General features: G+C 31.1%; 1 protein-coding gene across 1 annotated transcript in view; it reads right to left on the bottom strand.

The window, feature by feature from the left end:
* The window catches only part of LOC145330442 (uncharacterized), a 108,482-nt gene that overhangs the window by 41,473 nt on the left and 46,934 nt on the right, over positions 1–20,075 (bottom strand). Inside the window, exons 2-5 of the mRNA XM_080175076.1 lie at positions 6,825–6,927; positions 6,178–6,287; positions 3,227–3,319; positions 2,412–2,651 (exon numbers count right to left, since the gene is read on the bottom strand). Of these exons, the coding sequence (XP_080031202.1) occupies positions 2,412–2,651; positions 3,227–3,319; positions 6,178–6,287; positions 6,825–6,927 (546 nt within the window). The remainder of the gene's footprint in view (positions 1–2,411; positions 2,652–3,226; positions 3,320–6,177; positions 6,288–6,824; positions 6,928–20,075) is intronic.

Raw genomic sequence — 20,075 nt, 5'->3', positions numbered from 1 at the left:
AACAGCAAAAACGGCTGATGTAGCGAAATATGAACATAAAGATTTTTGTGTTGACTCCTAATTTGGTCCTATTAAGTATTATTAAATATTTCCTAGACTAATTAAAAACTTCCACAAAAAAAATTTAAAAAGATATGTCCAGCTGTTAAAGTAAAGTCGTGAAAACACAATCGTATTGACATCCTGTTTTTTAAGTACATCGTATTAAACTTATTAAAATGAATGGACTATAACTTACTTTTCTAAAAACAACTGCTTATGTTATTAAATCAATGTGAGAAATATTTTGTTGAAATGAAAGGACATTTTTTATTGCAAACCATTTACCCCGGGGGTAAAATGCGATGGGGAAGAATTGTCGTACGTGGTATCCTTCAATTAAATCCATCACAAATCATTACAATACAATGACACGTTTATGTCATTTGTAGCTTTTACGAATAATAGTTATCTATTTCATCGTATTTTATCAGCTTCTACCAATAACGAAATTAATTCGGAAAAAACACGAAACCTATACGTGTTTTTCAGCTGTCATTGGGGGGCAACACATCGTAAAATTGACGACCTCTCCATTTGCCCCCCCATTTATTATTTTAGATTTATTTCGCTTGTTGGTTATACCTTATTCCTGGTATTGTATACAGATTTCTGCGGATAAAAATTAAAAATTTTACCACTTTAATTGGCCGAAGACCCAAACAAACAAAACATTATTGATGAAAAACTAACATGTACAGAAATATCCCAGAAATTAGTTATGCCTTATCCCTGTAAATGGATATCGTGACATTATCGTTTTTTATTTTGCCTGTTGCTCTGAATTTTGAATAAAACTGTATATAATTCTTCTTCACCTTATATGTGTTAAGTATTAGACTAATTCTTAAATCAGAACTATAGATTATTTTTAGTAGCGAAGCAACCTAACATTTAACATTGTCAGTATGTCCATAATGTCATTGGGGAAAGTTGAATTTCTTAGCCTCTATTTAAGATAGACAGCTGACATTTTTAATGAAGATTCTTGGTACCAATGAGCATCCAGTGAATAATTTACTTAGTCCGTCGGTACGTCGGTCATGCTTCAAATGACATAAATACCTATTTTTTAAAGGTTTCGTGATTTTTCTATGATACATAGTATGGCCTATCTTTGTTTTTTTTTTATGACAACTAAACATCTGCTTTATAACTTGACTATTATGCTGTTATCAAATTAACATAAGACTGCACAGTCATGTAATGTAATGCAAACGTAATTTCGATTATATCTCAACAATGAGACTTTTTATTCTAGATACTTTTAAAGCTTGATTTTCTAAATTATTGCTCGTATATCATTGCATTGCATTGGTTTGACAAAAACAATTAAATTGAAAAAAGTAAATAATTATTAACAAAAAGACTCTTTAATTCAGTGATAAACTAATATCCTAAGTCTATCTATATGTACAATTCAATGCAGATTTGTTGATATATTTAAAAAAATTAGAAATAATTATTTTTCTATGTGCTATCTAAGATTATTTTAGATTATTCACATTTAATGATGACAAATAAGATTTACCCTTCTGTAGATTAAAATTATTAGCTGAATAGTTTGGACACTATTAGTTTATTACTAACCAATGACAGTTCAATAAAAGTACCAAACGTTTTTAGGTCAACGATTAAGATAACTTGGTTATGAAATTAGGATAACTTGGTTAAATCCTTGTAAATTTTCAATAACGATGAAATTAGTTTTTTATTGTTGTGCTTGCTATGTACAATTAGTGTTCTTGTTTATTCCAAGATGTAAATTGAAGCAAGATCTTTATGGTTCTTTGTTTGATAATTCACAATAAATTTCTAAAGCAGAATTCTAATTATTTCTTTTTACCATAATTTAGAGTTAACTATAAAAGTATAATAATTAGATTCACAATAAACCTTATTGCATAGACGTCCAGAGGGAGGAGAGGTAAAGAGCGTTTACTCCTAAAACTTTGAATCCCCTCATTTTGATCCCCCCCCCCTCAAAATCTTAGAAATACATTAGATTACCCCCTATGATCTTTGAAAAAAACCTCATTTGCCCCACGGTATAGAGGCTTAGACGCCCTTGCCTTATTTCAACACATAATATCTATGTCGATCTTATGGGTGGTCGGTCAATATTGCACATAAGACATGTTATTAAAACGAGGATGATAACAACCATAAGTAGCAAACTTTTATTAAGTTTTAAATATATCCATTTAAAATTTTAGCTAGTCCAAGAAAAGTTTATATAGGAAATAAAAAATTGGCTGTTTGTAGTCAATACATTTCCTCTGATTATACTTTATAGGTTGCTTGGTAACATAGTACCCAAAAATTGATTTTAGCAACTATTTACATTTTAATTTAACATTCAAAAGGCTTACCTTAACTGACTCTAGATCAAGAAAATCTTGCAAGTTGGTCAGTGGGTCAAATGTCGTCTTTTCAACAACATCACCCTCAACAGCTGGAAGATTTTTAACTACAATATTATCACTGGCGACGCCATCTTGCTTTTCACTGTTTGCGGATTTAGTTGTTATAGGTTTGTGAGTGGATACTGAGTGTTCTGTGTAATTGAGCTCTGCCTCGGAGTCTGTAGTCATGTCTTCTGGGAGGCCAGCCTACAAAATTTTAAAGGTTAATTATGTTTGTAGAGTTGCTTTGCTATTTTAAACAGTCTTAACCTACCTTAATCTTTAGACTTGAAGTTAGCAACAGGTATGACTTTTATGTTAAGTGGCACATTTGGGGCAAGGGGTTTGAAAGTTGATCGTCCAATTTCAATGTTTGTATTAAAGAAAATTAAAGTAAAAGTTTTCTTTCAGTGGATGGAGGTATCCTCTCTCCAAGTTTAGAAGTTAATAAGATTATTCGCTACACACAGACAGACATACAGACGTCCAGTTACTTTTATATAAGTTATGTAGTGACTGTCAGACCACAGAGTTATAATTTTATATACCATTATTTCCTATCATTATTACTGGGATGTAATATAAATTTAATTTGAACTGTAAATTGAATGTAATGGAAGAGTGAATGCTAAATAAGTAATTTAAGAGAAACTAATTCACAATAGACAGGTCATGGGTCAACAGATATACAAACTTACATTTACTCTTTCAGTCTGTATATATTGTACAATTTTAGAGGTCTTCTATACAATCTTTGATGATTAAAATTATTAAGAATTTACCTGAAAAAAATCCGTATCTTTAAAGGTCATTATTCCATTTCTGAAGATAGGGGTTGGAGGTCGTAGGGTTGAGACGGAATCATCTTCTTCACTCTAAATAACATATGGATAACGTGACAATTGTTTAATATAAGTGGCTTCAGCCATACCTCTAGCGACTTCATTTCCCAAAGACGTGAGTTTATTTTTTCCACAGGTTTGATAGAAGAAAGATATGTAAATAAAATTGGCTTATTTTGTCACCTAATACCTTACTTAATATAAAAATTGACTTAACAAATAGCCTAAAACATGCACTGGAACATTTTTAAAATCTTAATGTATATACATAGTTTTTATTTATCTAGTTATTTTTGTAAATACTAAGTACTTCGGCCCTTGTCTCAGGAGGATCGGGTTATGAAGTCAGAAAAGTTGCCCAAAACCACACCGAAACATTTATAAATCTTCTCTAAAGAGTACAACCCATTCAGGCAAAATTTCCTAGATCTTAAGCTTCTGATACAAAACCTTGCTACTTCATATTATAAAGTACATATTCATAAAAATTAAATTCTAGATTTCAAAATCTAAAGACTAATATTATGTAACACATTTCTTTTTATTGCAGGGCTCGGCAGGCGCACATCAGCTGCGACTAAGGCTCAAATTTTAACCCATTTTGACGCTTTGACAAATTTAAAAAAGAGAAATGCCATATACTAGTATTGTCAACACATCCAGATGACTTTTAACATGTAAAAGGTTGATTTCTCCGAAGCTTGCAGGCGGCTGCCGAGCCCTAATATTTCTTATATGAAACATAAGCTTATAGCAACACAAACTTGTTTTTAATTTTTAACATAATAGGAATTTCCATAATATTTTCTTGGACTTAAAAATCCTGGTTCTAGAATTTTAGCAATTTCTCTTTATTTCAAACTACTCAAAATACTTAAATGTAGTAATTCAAAAATCAATGTAATTGGTGCAATACTTAATTTGATAGATCTTGAAGTGTACAATAACCATCCGTAGAGAACAAACCCTTTGATTACAGGCCTTTGTCTGGAAGTTCTAACTCTGCATGGTTATGTAAAAAAGATATATGCCTGTTTGTTGACTAATGCATTACCTCACAAAAAATTATGCAAGCGTGAAGCGTCTTTATTATGATGTGGTTCTGACCGGCGCTATATGTTATGGTTATTATTAATAATTTAATCGTGAAGGTTGGTGGTTTTATAGGTATCATTCCAAATTTGTTGGAAATTGCTAAAAATTTTAGAAAGATTTGCATTAATTGTTATGGGCTTGGTATTGCACCGTGCAAAAAATGTTCTAGCTAAATTATATATGGCGAAGTGTGGGTCATACCCCCCCCCCCTACCAACCCAACTATAAAAAAAATATTGTAGGCCTATTCAGATTAAACTGAAGCTATTTCTGTGTTATTTTTTTAAGCATCATTATAATATTTTTGATTAGACAGACTAATCTTAATGTATTTCTTTGCCATTTTAAATTATTTTTACTTGATATGCCCTTAGAAAATATAATTTGCCTCTCATTTCAAGCACAAGCCTATAATATAAACATAAGAAAGGAGATGGATAATTGGAAGATGGAGGGGGGGGGGGACGAAGCTACTCTACAAGCTTTATATTTTAGTAGATCCTCTAGTCTCTCGGTATGTAAGTAATGAGTGATGTTGTAGACACATAAAAGGTTACGTAGCTCTAACAATCAAATGTCATATTTCAATGAAAAAAGTATATTTTGTCAGTAACTTATTTTATCTAATTTAAAAAAAAAGGTATTTTTGTTATGGACGTAAAATGTTTCATGTATATAAAGTCTTGCAAAAACTTAGAAATATGGTTTTATTTACAGAGGAAAATTTTTCTACATGTAGGGTGTTGCCATCCGTCCATTTGCTCATCAATAATGTATAGTTCTAATCGTTAAATTAGCTATGTAAGAATAGTGCAATTGACTTAAAACAAGAGGATTTCAGAAAACAGAACTTTTGCGACAGAATTTCCTTGAATTTTCATTTAGACTTTAAAATCATATTCTTTTTCTTAAAGGCTATTCAATTGTCCTTGTAAATGTTCATTTGTCTGACTTTAATGGATTTTATCATCCTTGCCATGTTAGAAATGTTAGAGTTATTTTTCTTCCAAAGTTGTACACTAACAACTAATGCTTTATTAAGCACCATGACTTTTTTTAAATTCAATATTAAACAAATGAAAATAAATGTTAATCTATGATTTTTATTTATTGTTCACAATTTTTATGTGTTATTTCAAAGAAAGGGCTTTGACAATTAATTTTTTTACTGTGTGCAACATTAAATGATGATACAGGGATTTTATTGTTTTTCAAATTTCTATGATGATTTTAAATTAATGATTTTGGATTGTATTGTTTTAATAACTTTGTGTTCAAATATCATTTTAGTCAAAGGGTTAGGATCTATCTATCTATCTATCTATCTATCTATCTATCTATCTATCTATCTATCTAACTATCTATCTATCTATCTATCTATCTATCTATCTATCTATCTATCTATCTATCTATCTATCTATCTATCTATCTATCTATCTATCTATCTATCTATCTATCTATCTATCTATCTATCTATCTATCTATCTATCTATCTATCTATCTATCTATCTATCTATCTATCTATCTATCTATCTATCTATCTATCTATCTATCTATCTATCTATCTATCTATCTATCTATCTATCTATCTATCTATCTATCTATCTATCTATCTATCTATCTATCTATCTATCTATCTATCTATCTATCTATCTATCTATCTATCTATCTATCTATCTATCTATCTATCTATCTATCTATCTATCTATCTATCTATCTATCTATCTATATATCTATCTATCTATCTATCTATCTATCTATCTATCTATCTATCTATCTGTCTATGTATATGCTACCTCCTGTGCCAGAAGTCCAACTCTGTGTAGAGGTATCTGAACAGGACCATTGCTGCCGCGTGCACGAGCTACGGGTACACCATCCTCGTGGGATCTACCCCCTGTCACACCTGACACAATAAACAAATTATTTTCTTTATATAAGCATATTATAGAAAAATTTGTAATAGATCTAGATAAATACGATGCTGTCTAAAATGGTGCAAAAATGGGGACAAATTTCAAATTGATTTGACGGGGCTGTTTATTTACGTCACAAGTGAGGGGAAAGAAAAGGGAAGGAGGAAAGAAACCCCCTAGAAAAAGAGATGGGGGTATGACGTCACACGCCAAAACAATTTGAAATTTGTCCCCATTTTTTGCACCATTTTAGACAGCATCAATTAATACAAGTGAAGTACAGACAGGTACAGGTACAGTTGTATAGATAAATAGTATACCTGCTGGCAAGAAGACCACCAGTAGTACAGACAGACAGGTACAGGTAGAGTTTATAGATAGATAGTATACCTGCTGGCAAGAAGACCACCAGTAGTACAGACAGGTACAGGTAGAGTTGTATAGATAGATAGTATACCTGCTGGCAAGAAGACCACCAGTAGTACAGACAGACAGGTACAGGTAGAGTTTATAGATAGATAGTATACCTGCTGGCAAGAAGACCACCAGTAGTACAGACAGGTACAGGTAGAGTTGTTGTTGTTGAGGTTTCATTTTTGATCTTCTCCTCCTGCCCCTCACCTCAACCATCTGAAATAAAAGAAAGAATTAGTTTTATAGAAAACAAAGCCTTTGCATCAAAAAGTTTTGGGCAAAATAGGATTTTCTGAGATTTCCAAAATTCAAACCATTGACATAGATAATAAGTACACAAACACTATAGTTCTTATTTGCTTTCTTGATATTTTAGTACATACATAGCGGGTACGACCCCAAGAGGCCTCTAAAGGCACTCTAGGAGGTGGTAAATTGAATTTGACTCCCGTTTAAGTGTCAAAAAAGGACAATACTCCCTTTTTATTTGGGGAGGGGGTGCTGTATTCAACCCTTCAAAATAGTTATTAACCTTCCCGGGACCTATAAGAAACTACCTTGTAAAGGAGGAACATATCGGTTCAGCGGTTAGTAAGATTCTTCAATATCAACAAACATCATGTTACTTTATCATAATAATAAAATAATTTTAATGATATTCTAACATATTATTCTCAGACGTGATGTGAAAAGTTGTGTAATTTTTACATTTTTATTTTTTGTAATATATAATTACAGAAAAACTAAATTACATTTTACATGTATGTATAATCCATGCGTAATTTGAATTCATTACAGTTCTCCTGAGTGGTTAACATATTTTTTGGTAACACGGTGGGTGCTTTTTTTCAGGGCCGATATATATTAGGGGGGTGAGAGTTTTCCTAGGGGCTAACAAAACTATAATTAATCTTAAAATTTTTAATTTTACTATCCGCGGAAAGCTGTCTATAATACGATAGATAACTATTGTGATATATAAAAGTAGAGAGGCACTTAGGAAAACCCATTACCTTTCAAATACCCCACTGTAAATACATAGATGTAGTAATAACACATAAACCTTATAATTTATGTCCATATATGTTTCATGGTACTTTGATTTTAATAACATAATAAATAATAATCTTGTCTAACTTAGAAACTTATATGTATACTCTCTAAAATCAAGCTTAACATATTTTTATTTTTATTTTATAATTGATAATTAAGATTTTATTTTTTAGTATCGAATTTATTCTATAATTATAAATGAAAACGCCAATATCTCTAATCTGTATTTAAAATACTGTGCAATTACTTCTAAAAACAAATGAAAGTGTTTTCTATTTTTTAGCATCAGGGAGTGAGGGGACATCACCAAAGCTTTATAATAACAATTTTTACTCGATGGCCAAATAACTTTGGGCATTTTCCTTTCAACCTAAAACTTTAATCTAAAGAAGGGGTAATCTTATTTATTCTTGTCATTATTGGAGATTTTAAATTTTTTTGACGAACCCTAAACTGTCCCACTTTGAGAAAGACGATTCCAGTGACGTCATATACGTTTCGGGAAAGAAAAAGGGAAGGGGGGAAGAATATCTCTTCAAAAGAGATAGGAGAAAAGGGAAGAGATTTTCTTCCCCCCTTCCTCAAAGTGGGACAGTTTGGGGTTCGTCATTTGTTTTTCTCCCAATGTCTTATCCCTAATCCCTGAATAACACATAGCAGCGCTAGATAAAACTATAATTTTCTCAACATATGTTTTACAAAAAATCAAAGATGGCAACTTCCATAAGTGTCTAAGCACAAAAATATATGGATTGACAAACAGACAAAATCAGTTATATAGCAGTTGTTAACAGTAAATTAGAAATTAAATTTATTTGAAATATGTATTGGTATATTGTAACATGATCGACAAACTTACGGATCATGTAAATTTTATCCTGGAAGCTAATTCATATAGAATCTACACAAAAAAATATTCAGACGTCTATCTTGAACAACAATTGAGAAATAAATGTTAACTCCATTCCGTTTCTTATAGACTACCAGACATATCAAATTATAGAGTATTTAGGTTTATTACGTCAATGGACGCCTATAAGATTCCCCTTAGGTAAACATATATCCAAACAGATCACGCTTGGTCCCTCAGATGTCAAAACTTTATTTTAGTGTTTGGCCAAAATGACTTAGCAATTGTATCTGTAAGTACGTCTAATAACACCCTATGCTATTTTTAAAATCCTAGAAAATTTTTTTTGCAAGAAAATTGCATAAATTCGCAACCTTTTTTAGAACCACTACATAACTCGAGTTTTAAAACTTTTTATATAAAATCCTTTTTACAAAAAAATATCAATAATTACTTAAAATTAAACCTGAAAGAAAAAAAATCTCATTACACGTGTTAATTTGCATGTTTTAGGTCTTTTTTTGAGGAAAGTATAACTTCCACATTTTTGACAATAATTATATTTTTTAACATTTCAAAGTAAAATATAATAAAACTTAAACGATTTTTCTTGAATTATCAGTTGAAAATTTCATCAAACATGCAATTTAAGTGATGAAAATTTAATAAAATCATTTTTTGAATGTTTAGAATTACCAATTTTCTACATTTAAAACAAAATGTTAACAAAATTTAAAAACATTCTAATATATAACTTTAAAAATCAATAACATTTTATAAAATGATGTTTTAAAAAATAAATCATTAATAGGTATTAAAATGCATTTGAAGTTGCTTAAAATTAAAACGAGAATATCTTTTTACACTTTATTCTTTGTAATAGAGATTAATCGTCATTTGCTGAAAATGAAACATTTAATAAACTAATTGAATCTTTTTGTGACCATATTTAAAATTTTTAATTTTTACACTAAGGTGTTTTTTAATAAAAATCTTTGTTAATTTCTGTTTTACGACAAAAAAAGAAAGGGACTTTTTTACTATTTCTAGGTTATCTTATGCAATTTAAACTATATAATATGAAATAAATTTTAATTGTCTTTCTTTTGAGCCACAAAACACTGTAAAATGTAACATATATGCAAAAATAACAATTTTTTTAATGAATATTATAATATCCTTACATGACATTGCGTCAGAGCTTATTCTTTAGATCATATGTTCATGAAAAGTAGCCATAACTTGGAGGGTTGCGCTATTTATTAGAATATTAAATAAATTTGAATGGTAAAAATATTAGCATATCCTTTGTTAATTCAAATGCTTTAGGTATATTATTCGGAAAGTTAGTTAAAAAAGAGAGAATTTGCTGTGTATACTGTTGAAAGACTTTCAAAAATGTGAATTACAAAGCAATCCTAAAAGATCGGGCCGTAGGCGAGTCTTAGTTGATTGGGGGGGGGGGGGGGGGGGGTTAATGATTACCTTTTCCAACCAATATTCAATCAACTTCTATTTAACCCTTATCAGTCGGGCGCCTGCCCCCCTATTATCTCAGCTCCTATTCGATCAGGGTTCAAAAATTTTGTGCATGTCCCCTGTTTCATAATGAATTTCCGACTATAAGTGAATCAGATTTTCGTTATTGGTATACGAGGTAAAAAAAAGAACATTTTAAAAAAATTATTTAAATAAAACCCAACGTGTATTGGCAGTACAAACATCTTAATGCTAGCAGACATATGTTTATCAACATTTGCAGAAAGCTATTTCCACAAGAAAAATTATTCAGGTTTCTACCTCACAATTTTAAATATTTCTTTTTGATAAAATGTTTGACATATATCGTATAATCATTTACCAAAAAAAATATTTTGATAATTTAGATTTCAGAGAAGATTAATCCTTTCAAAAAACTGAGACGACATTTTACATCTTCTGTCATGACATTTTAGAAAAAATATAAAAAACCAAAATTTAGTATGAAAACTATTTTCATCGATTTTTCTGAAGGTATTATCGTATTCTGTGGCTTTGTTATTATCATTTACTTATATTGAAAGTGCCAAACATTGTACCCTAACTTATTCATTTAATAAAAAATCAACCGTGAGATAGTTATGCCAAACTTTTATGCAGTTCAACTTTTTGTAACTTTCTGTTATGTTTGTTTTTCATGTTTAATTTTTAAAAGTCATTTAAGTAAAATATAATAACTATCATTACGAGTGGCTAAAAATCGTCTTGTTAAAACAGAGAGAGAACATTGGACTGTAAATTATAATGGCAACCAAATATTTATAACCACGTTATTCTATTCGTTGGATAAAAAACTTTCGGTACTCGTATTAAATTGTGACTGATTATTAGTGTCAAAACTTTTCAACCAGTAATTTTGCTCCACCAAAGGGGGTAATTTTGTTTACAACATTGAGGATGTATATTAATTCGATGTATTATCTCCTAAAATCTCTGGGGAACCAAAAATTATATACAGGGTGCGCCACATATCCTCGGACATTTTTTAAACGATCATAACGTCAAAACTACTTGACCAATCAGGACGTTTGACCCCACTATAAAAAGCTTAGGTAATGACCTTTAAGCACAATAAAATCTTTGGACGAAGATGGGCTCGTACTCCGAGCTGGTCGCACTTATGTTCAACAAGGCAGATTCGAGTTGCGCCGATGGTATAATCTGGATTCTCGACTAGGGCCCAATAAATCGTACCTCAGCCCCTCTGTAGATGAGGTAGAGTTATGCAACTTGCTGGGTATACTGTTAGATACATAAGTAAGACACTAGAAAAGATTAGAGCTCTCTATCTAAAATGGCTTGGCTGTAGTACTCCGGCAAAGTGAAACATGACAGATTTAGAGATGTCAAAAAGTCAAAAATCGTGAAAATTTCTCGGTTCTCGACTTTAGAGACCCATATGGAACTTAAAAACTCATTTTAGACTATAGATTGCGCTGACAACCCTATTTGAATCTTCATGCCATTTCTAAAAAGGTATAGAACATTGTTCTAGCTCAACTGTGGTCTAAATCAAGGCCCCCGTGTCAAATGGTAGCTTGAAAGTTGGGTGAATTAGGATCCTGCGGTTACTCACATTCCTAAGGAAATGGGCCCTCCCAGCAGCCCGATCTTAATTCAATGGACTTTTGGGCCTAGGGCTACTTTGAAGCATGCACCAATAGACGTGCCCATACCACAAAGACCTCCCTCATTGCCACTATCAAGGAGAACTTCGTCATCTTGGACAGGTACATTTTGACCTGGGCCTGCCAGCTGTTGAGGAGGCGGGTAAAGGCGGTGATTGATGCTGGCGGCGATTTTAATCAATGATCCAATAGTCAAATACCTAGTTTGCTTCCCAGTTTTTAAAATTTAAAAAAATCTTTAAAATTGACGATTTTATGTTCATTTGTTTACAATTTAGAAAAAGTCCGAGGATATGTGGCGCACCCTGTATATTGAATATTTTGAGTAGAGATCCCTTACATTTTTATAATTTTCTGCAAAGCAAATTACTTTCTTTAGCATCATGTTTTTAATTTGATTAAAATATGAAAATTATGTCTGGTTTTATAGAAATTAATTAGTAATTTTGTTGTCATTTATATTAAAATTTTGGAATGCTTAACAAGGAACCCCTGGAAGAGTTGTCTATTTTTTTTCTAAACCGAAGTCTTTGAATGTTTTTAGACTAATTTTTATTCCTCTTACCTTTAGTAACACTGCAATCATATTATTTGAAATCATTTCCAGCATATAAATCAAACCAAGTTTCAAAATATAAAATGTGAATGAGCTTCTTGATATTAAAAACCCAATCTTTGAACAACCCAGGATGAATTAAACAGAGCTGGATCTTAAAATCATTTCAATGGTGCGCCAAATCGGGGTGAGCTAACTTTCCACCAATGAGAGCACAGCATTTTACGAAATGCCGCGCTGTGATATGCTGAAATTTGGTGCATCCCGATTTGGCGCACCATTGAAATGATTTAAGGATCCAGCTCAGGTAATTTTCCAACTATATTGTTATTACTCCCTGGCTTCGACAACAAAACATTTAATTCGAAAGAGAAATTTAGTTTTTCCTATTAATTTCAGCAGAAATTTGGCATTGCGACAAATTCTTGAAAATAAAATTCAACGGGACATTTAATTCTGCTTTGTAGGCCTAGCAATAGTGAAAGCATAGCTTTCTTTTGATGATTTTCCATTATTAGGGTAGGTCTTTTCTTCCGCAACGTTTAGCTTTTACATGTTAGAATTGTCCTATCGATTTCAAACTTGCTATGATGATTCTTGTAACAGTTAGGTATGATTTAGATCATTATCAGAAAGTCCGTAAGTTAATTTAGAACTATTTTACATTTTTTGATACTGATCATTTGTTACGTTTTAAAAGCGAAGCTTTTCTATAATTAGGGTCTGTCTGTCCGTACGCCCGAGACGTATAGCTTTTTTCGTTAATTTAGGCATGTTAGAATTGTCCTATTCAATAAGTTGATATTTTACTTTTTTAACAACAAATGTTTATGTGATCTAATTATCCGATTGTTCTGATTTTTTGTATACTGATTTCTGAGACAACAAAATACAATATTATAAGCAAAGGAACTCTATAATCAATTCCTAAAAATGTAAGTATGTCCATAAACATTATCCTGTATCAAGAAGTTTTTCAACAAATTTACTCACAATTTTGTCTAGACTCTTATTCATTTATATTCTGATTATTCAGTTCTGACACTATACAAGTGTTAATGTCCGTTTGTCCTACCGTTTCAGAGCTTCGCTTTTATGGATGTTGTCATCCTTGTTTCAATTTATCCATCCATAATTTTTTTGCTTCGCCTACATATGGATGTTGTCATCATTGTTATTTAAAGTAATTAAGTGAAATTTATTGTGCATTACCTACAAAAATTACCTACAAAATGGCCAGACCAACTGCAAATGGTAATTTAAAGGTGTGAAATGAACCGTTGAATTGAAGAATCCTTAGTTGAAGTTCTAAATACTAATTTAACTGTAATTTAACCAAAACAGAGATTTGGCAATGAAAGAAAATTAATTTTCTTGTTAGCTTCGAAACCAATTACTATCCGCTGGATTAGAACCAGTTCTTAGCTTTACTGAAAAATCATCGTATTACAGAAAATTTTCCACGAATATCGAAATAAAAATCACAAAAATATCAGTTTTGTTAGCTCCGTGGCAGAGGCGGTTTTAATCTTCAAATTTTTCACTCGTATATCCGATATTAGCTATCTATGATACGATGCGATAAATAACTATTCTCTTACTTTTCTTACAATTTTCTGGTAACTTTACAATCGGCTGCGCCCCTTGCATCTACTTACTCCTTTTAAGGGGAAGAGGTGGATTAACATAGCCTAAAACCATCCTATAAACTATGTGAGGATATATTACTCCTTTCCTCTGACATCATATCTTCGACATAATCTTATATTAGAAACTTTAGATAATTAAACATAAATTGTATTTTTGCGGTTGACCAACTTTTATTAGCACAGCTTTTTTATAATCTGGCTTTTCGTCAATCAAATCATAATATAATATATCCTAGAGAAAGTTTTCTTGTTTTTGAATTATCTTTAGTTTTTCTTTGTTTATCGATATAAAATTGTCAGAAAATAGATTAAACCCCAGGGCTCGGCAGCTGATCGTCAGTGGCGTGTAAGCTTCAGTGAAATCGTCATATTACAACTGTTCCTAATCAGACGATCTATCTCATTGGAAATTTTTGTTCTTCACACAAGCAGATTTAAAATTAAGGCTTCTGCGCGGCTGCCGAGCCCTGGTAAATCCATCGCGTTAGGGACAAATGGACAACTACACAAAGTGAATTATAGATTACCTTCGCTACTAAAATATACATTCTTTATATATTTATTAAAGTCTTTTAATTTGTTTTAATCTTTGTATTGCTTCTACTCTTATGAACATGACTGTCCTTGTTTAATTAGAAAAAGTTAGATAAATAAATAGAAAGATAGATTAATAGATAATAAGTGAAATTTTTCTTAGTTTAATGATTTTCTTAATTACCTATTTATTCTTGTGTAACTTTTATAATTAAAAATCAATTATTTTTTTCTATTTATCTAATTATATTTTAGAAAGCAAATCCAAATTCAATCCCGTACCTCTTAAAAATTTCTAGTGCTTTCCCACGAAGTACCCCGCGAGCAGGGAAATCCTTCTGAAATGAATCAAAAACAAGGGGGGTAGTTTTTTTTTTATCTACGGTGCCTTAACCTTATGGAGCTACCATGTTCGAAATTTAATCTAAACTAACCAGACACAAACACACAAAAATTGTCCCCCCCCCCCCCTATTCCCCTTTTTATTTTTAAATAAGGGGGAGGGATAGTTTCAGTGCTCGACTAAGCACTTAGAGAAACTACCAATATTTCATGAAGTTTCTGTCTTCTTATTTTAGTCATATAGTTACAAGAATTTTCTTGTTTAATTATGGATTTCAAAAACTTGGAATAAAAATGTAAAAATTCATTAACTTAATGAAAATACTAGTTATACATTGAATTAATTGTTCTTTTCAAGTATATGTGTTGTTAGAATGTCATAGCTGCACAAGTAATTGACATATAAATATAGTTATCCTTGTTTTATTAGGTTAAAATTTCTATCCTTAGAAAAATTGTCCTTTTACTTTTATCCAAATACACAAATACAAACCACAAAAATTTCACAGACACAAACGAATGCGGGAACAAACACACACACAAACACGCACGCACACAAATACGTGCGACCACGCAAACACACACAAGTCACAAACACGCACGCACACAAAACTAAAAATTCAACACATATGTTGGTGTTACCATTAGAAAGTCATTTGTATTAGCTTCACAAATACACTCTAAAAAATAAACAAAATATTTTATTTTAAAAAATTAATGTTGAACGCAGATTACACGGGTACCCAAAGTTTTTTTGATTATATTTTCTTATTCGTTAGCGTAAAAACTTTAGGTACTTTTATTCACATTGCATTGGTTAGTTCCAAACTAGAAATGACCCAAAATTTCAACCAATAATTAATGCTGCAAAAGGTATAAAAATTGATTTTAAACAAACTTAGTTGATCAAACAGTTTTGTATTTTTTTAACAGTGCACTTGCACTGAAATGCACTTTTAGAGAAATGTATATGAAAGTGAGAATTTAAGGATAATGATACGGTACAAATATTAATGGTGTTTATATAGTTACACAAAATTTAAAATTGGTAGTCCTACAAATACCTCTCCTAGTTATATGCATTAGAAACTTTCAGTTGTTGTTCTTAAGATATTTAAATCTTGTAAAGAAAACGAAGTAGCGGGTTTCGTCGTATTTTCGCAGTAGCTTTTCTCCTATTTCTAGCCTCTGCGGGGCCAATTTCCTAATTCTGCGGGACAATAACCTACCTTACCTAACAAAACCTAAAATAACCTACCAATACTGTAAAAATACTTCGTTTTCTACCTATTTTCCAAATCTTTACATTAAAGTAACACGTCTGTCTGTCTGTTTGTCTGTACCTTAAAATATTGCTAACCGCTGGGTAGACGACATTTTTTTCTTTACTGTAAAGCTTGATATATGGTAAGGAAAGGTTTGTTACTATTTTACTAAGATAAATTGTCGCTAGAAAAATATAAAAATGACCAGCCCACAATTTTATTTTACTTTTTCTTCAAAACTGAAATAGTAAGTGGAGTGTCGACTTACAACCACCCTCCCTCCCCCTCGCTAAGGGCCCCTAAAGCCTTTAGGGGCGTAGTCGCTAGTATAATATAGATTGACACAAATGCAAGAACACCATATTTTTATAATACTCCGTTGTGGCCAGTTAATACTAGCATTCATAGTGTTCATACAAACAGAAGAAACAATCACGATACGACACTCATAGCTAAAGTTTAAATGCACGCATAGTTTTTATAAAGTAAATATAATAAAATTTTATATTTTAAAAAATCCATGACGTGTTATTGTTTATATTTATATTTATATTTGATTTTATGAATATTTTTAATACCTTCATAATGGATTTCTCGTTACATTGCAAAAACGTCTTAAAAATTATTAGAGAAACACTTCCTCCCATTAAAAACAAAATTCCCTTTCTCTTCACAATACTTTTCTCTCGATATCAAGGGATTTAGATACATTCCAAATGAGGATAAACATAATTACCACTTCTATAGATTAAAATTGTGTAAAGTTCAAACACTATTAGTTTATAATCAACCAATCAAAATGTAATAAAAGTAACAAAAGTCTTTGAGCCAACGAATTAAAAACACGGTTATAAAACAATAGGTATCGGTTAAATTTACAGTTCAATGTCCCCTCCCTCCCTGACTTCCCTGATTCCTCTGGGCTAAGCAATGTTGCTTTTAAACGCCAGGTGGCGAAAATATTATTATTTTTACGGTAAATAACGTATTTCATATAATTTTTTTTTATATTGTCTTTATATTTTGGTAGAAAAGATATTTTGTATTAATCTTTTAATGATTTTAAAATCTATCGTTTATTTTATTGAATTATTTATTGAATCCTCTTAAGGTATTTTATATTAAAAAGTATAAGGATATTTGTATTTTATTTATATTTGTGAACTTTTATGACTTAAACGGTAAAAAAGAAGGTATCGTAATTTGTTATCCTAGAATATTGTCTATTCCATATAATAATACAAAGTAGCTTGATGTCTATCTGTCCGCCCGTCTGTCCGTCCGTCCGCCCGTCTCTCCGTCCGTCTGTGCGTCCGTCCGTCTGAGGCTTAAGATCTCGGTAACCACTGAATCGATTGAAACCCAAAAAATTAAACTATGGGCGCAGCACCAGTAGTACTTTTTTAAAATTATCTCTTGAGGCACAGCCCCTAAAGGCTATGGGCGAAGCTGCTAGTTCCATTTAAAGTAGTTTGGATTTTTTATATCTGTCCTGGGATGAATTTAGGCTATTTTGCAGTCTTCTTTCTCGGTCTATGAAAATTAACCAAAAGGGTCGGGAATTTTAACACAGCCAAGTCGATACAAAAGAGCAGAAAGCAATTTAAAACTGGGTGATCCAGGCAGATATCTAGTCATACATTTATATTTATAGATTTATTATTAAGATAGTGAACTAATTTTTTTTGTCATTTATATAACTATTAACTAACTCTGTTCGTCTTTATTAAGGAGTTTTTTTTTCTCCACTCCTATATGAGATAGGTTTTTAAAAATTCAGAGCTTATATTTTTATCTTTTCTTGACATATGACAAAAAATATGGATGTGTTTCGCTATTTTTGTATAATTTTTTATAGTAGATGCATTTGAATAAATCCACACTTTATATAAATTATGCATGTTTTTTGTATAATTTATCATCCATGCATTTATTCAAATCAAAATGCAAAACTTTTTTTGTTGAAATAGTGAGGAAGAAAAAACAAGGATAAAATATAATAGAATGGGACATATTGGATTGTGAAATAAACTAGTCCCCAAAGTTTTACAGCAAGGTCTCTTATTTCTTTTCTATCAATTTGAATCCGCAAGGAGGGCAATTATGTTAACCATAAAAAGGGTTATAAAGTTTTTGAAAGTAATGCAATGAAGGGGCATAGTTATATAGTTATTTATCTTTTCAAAATTGTCCGTTAAAAAGGTCTAAAATAATTTGTCTACTAGCTGATGAATATGCTAATAAAAAGTATATATTCACAGAGTAGCCAACACCCAGACAGATAATTGAATATATGATTGTTTGTCTGTCCGTCTGTCTGTCCGTTTTGTTTGTTTGTTTGTAACGCATCTGGCCTATTAAATGCTAGTGGTTGTTATTCAAAACTTCCTTTTTTCATTAATAACACACTGTATAAAATATATTTTAATTCTATTTAAGTTTTACTAGGAAGGGATTGGACACTATCGCTTAATTTAACCAAAACATTTTCTATTCAATAATCCTAAGCTTCCCAAAGGCAGAAATTTATAAGTACAATAACAAACTGACATTTAAATAATTTTCTTAAGAATTTGATATGTTGGACAAAGTTAAAACTCAATCTATCGAAAGTTTTATTTTAATTGTTTTTAATTTATTTTTTAATTGTTGGCACAAAAACTTTGGGTACATTTATTTTGTGTTAGTTCCAAACTAATAATTTGTAAACTTTTCAACCAATAATTTAATCTAAAGTAGTGGTTATCTTGTTTGCCATCATTTGGGATGTATATCAATTTATCACTTGCTTATTAAGCACTATCAGGAAAATTTTCTCCGAATAATCATGAAGTAGAATTTCTATAAAGTAAGTATACTAGCGTAACTTAAAAGAATGATCTAAAATGAAGAATTACATTAAAAAGTATTATCTGTTCGGGCGGCTATCCTATACAAGTTCGACTCAACCCCAACCCCAATCCATCGCCCCTTAAGTGTCTCTAGATGCCTTTAGGGGCATAGCCGCTAGTGTTAAAGAAAGGACTACACATATTATTTTTTGTATACAGTTTTTCATACAAAATAATATGCACTTAAAATTTCAATTATTCTTTTCTGTCTACTCATGATTACCCGAGAAGGACCTTAGAATTTGGTCACATTCAAGTTTAGAAACTAAATCATATGTTTTTTAATTCAAATATAAATCTGAAACTTTTTATGTGTTCAATGTAATAAAACTATGCCTTTATCTCTTAGAAATCTGTTTCTTTATAATTGTGTAAGAGCAAAATTTTGGGTCTTGTTTCTGTACACGTAGACGACCAAAAGCTGAGGTGCTGAAATGATTGGTATACTATTATGAAACACAACACCGGAATATAAGTTTGGTAATGGATTCATTATTACTTTGATATTACACCAGATTACTATGTATTCTAATAAAGTTAAACTTATAGTTGGCTTAAATAGCGATACCCCACATTACCTCCCTTCCTACTGCCATTTCCTACCCTGAAAGAAGGGAGTTATTCAAAATTAGCCCTTTAGTTTTTAAAATAATATCAACAGCAAACACAAGCCGCTAGTAATTAATATCCTTTAAAATTAAATTTTGATTACATAAACATAATTGTTAATTGAGTTGTCAATTATGTTTCATTTTTTTATGATTCAGTATTCAAAGCGGAAAAGGATTATATATTTTATATTGAAAAGGATGACCAATATCTCAGTTGCGTGGCTTTTATATCCTTATAATAAAGTAAATGAATGTTTGTCTGTCTGTTTGTCTATTTGTTTGTAACGAATGATCTCGGTATCCGCTGAACCGATCGGGTTCTTCTTTACAGGGTAGCTTCTCATAGGTCCCGGGAAGGTTGACAACTATTTTCTTGGGGGTTGGAACACCCGCCCCGGCGCCCCCTCCCAAAATAAAGATACTCCACACCCAAAAATAAAAAGTTT

Source organism: Acartia tonsa, chromosome 10, assembly GCF_053477335.1.
Source record: "Acartia tonsa isolate MP-2025a chromosome 10, ASM5347733v1, whole genome shotgun sequence".
NCBI classification, from domain to species: Eukaryota; Metazoa; Arthropoda; class Copepoda; order Calanoida; family Acartiidae; genus Acartia; species Acartia tonsa.
This window is presented reverse-complemented; position numbering and strand designations above follow the sequence as displayed.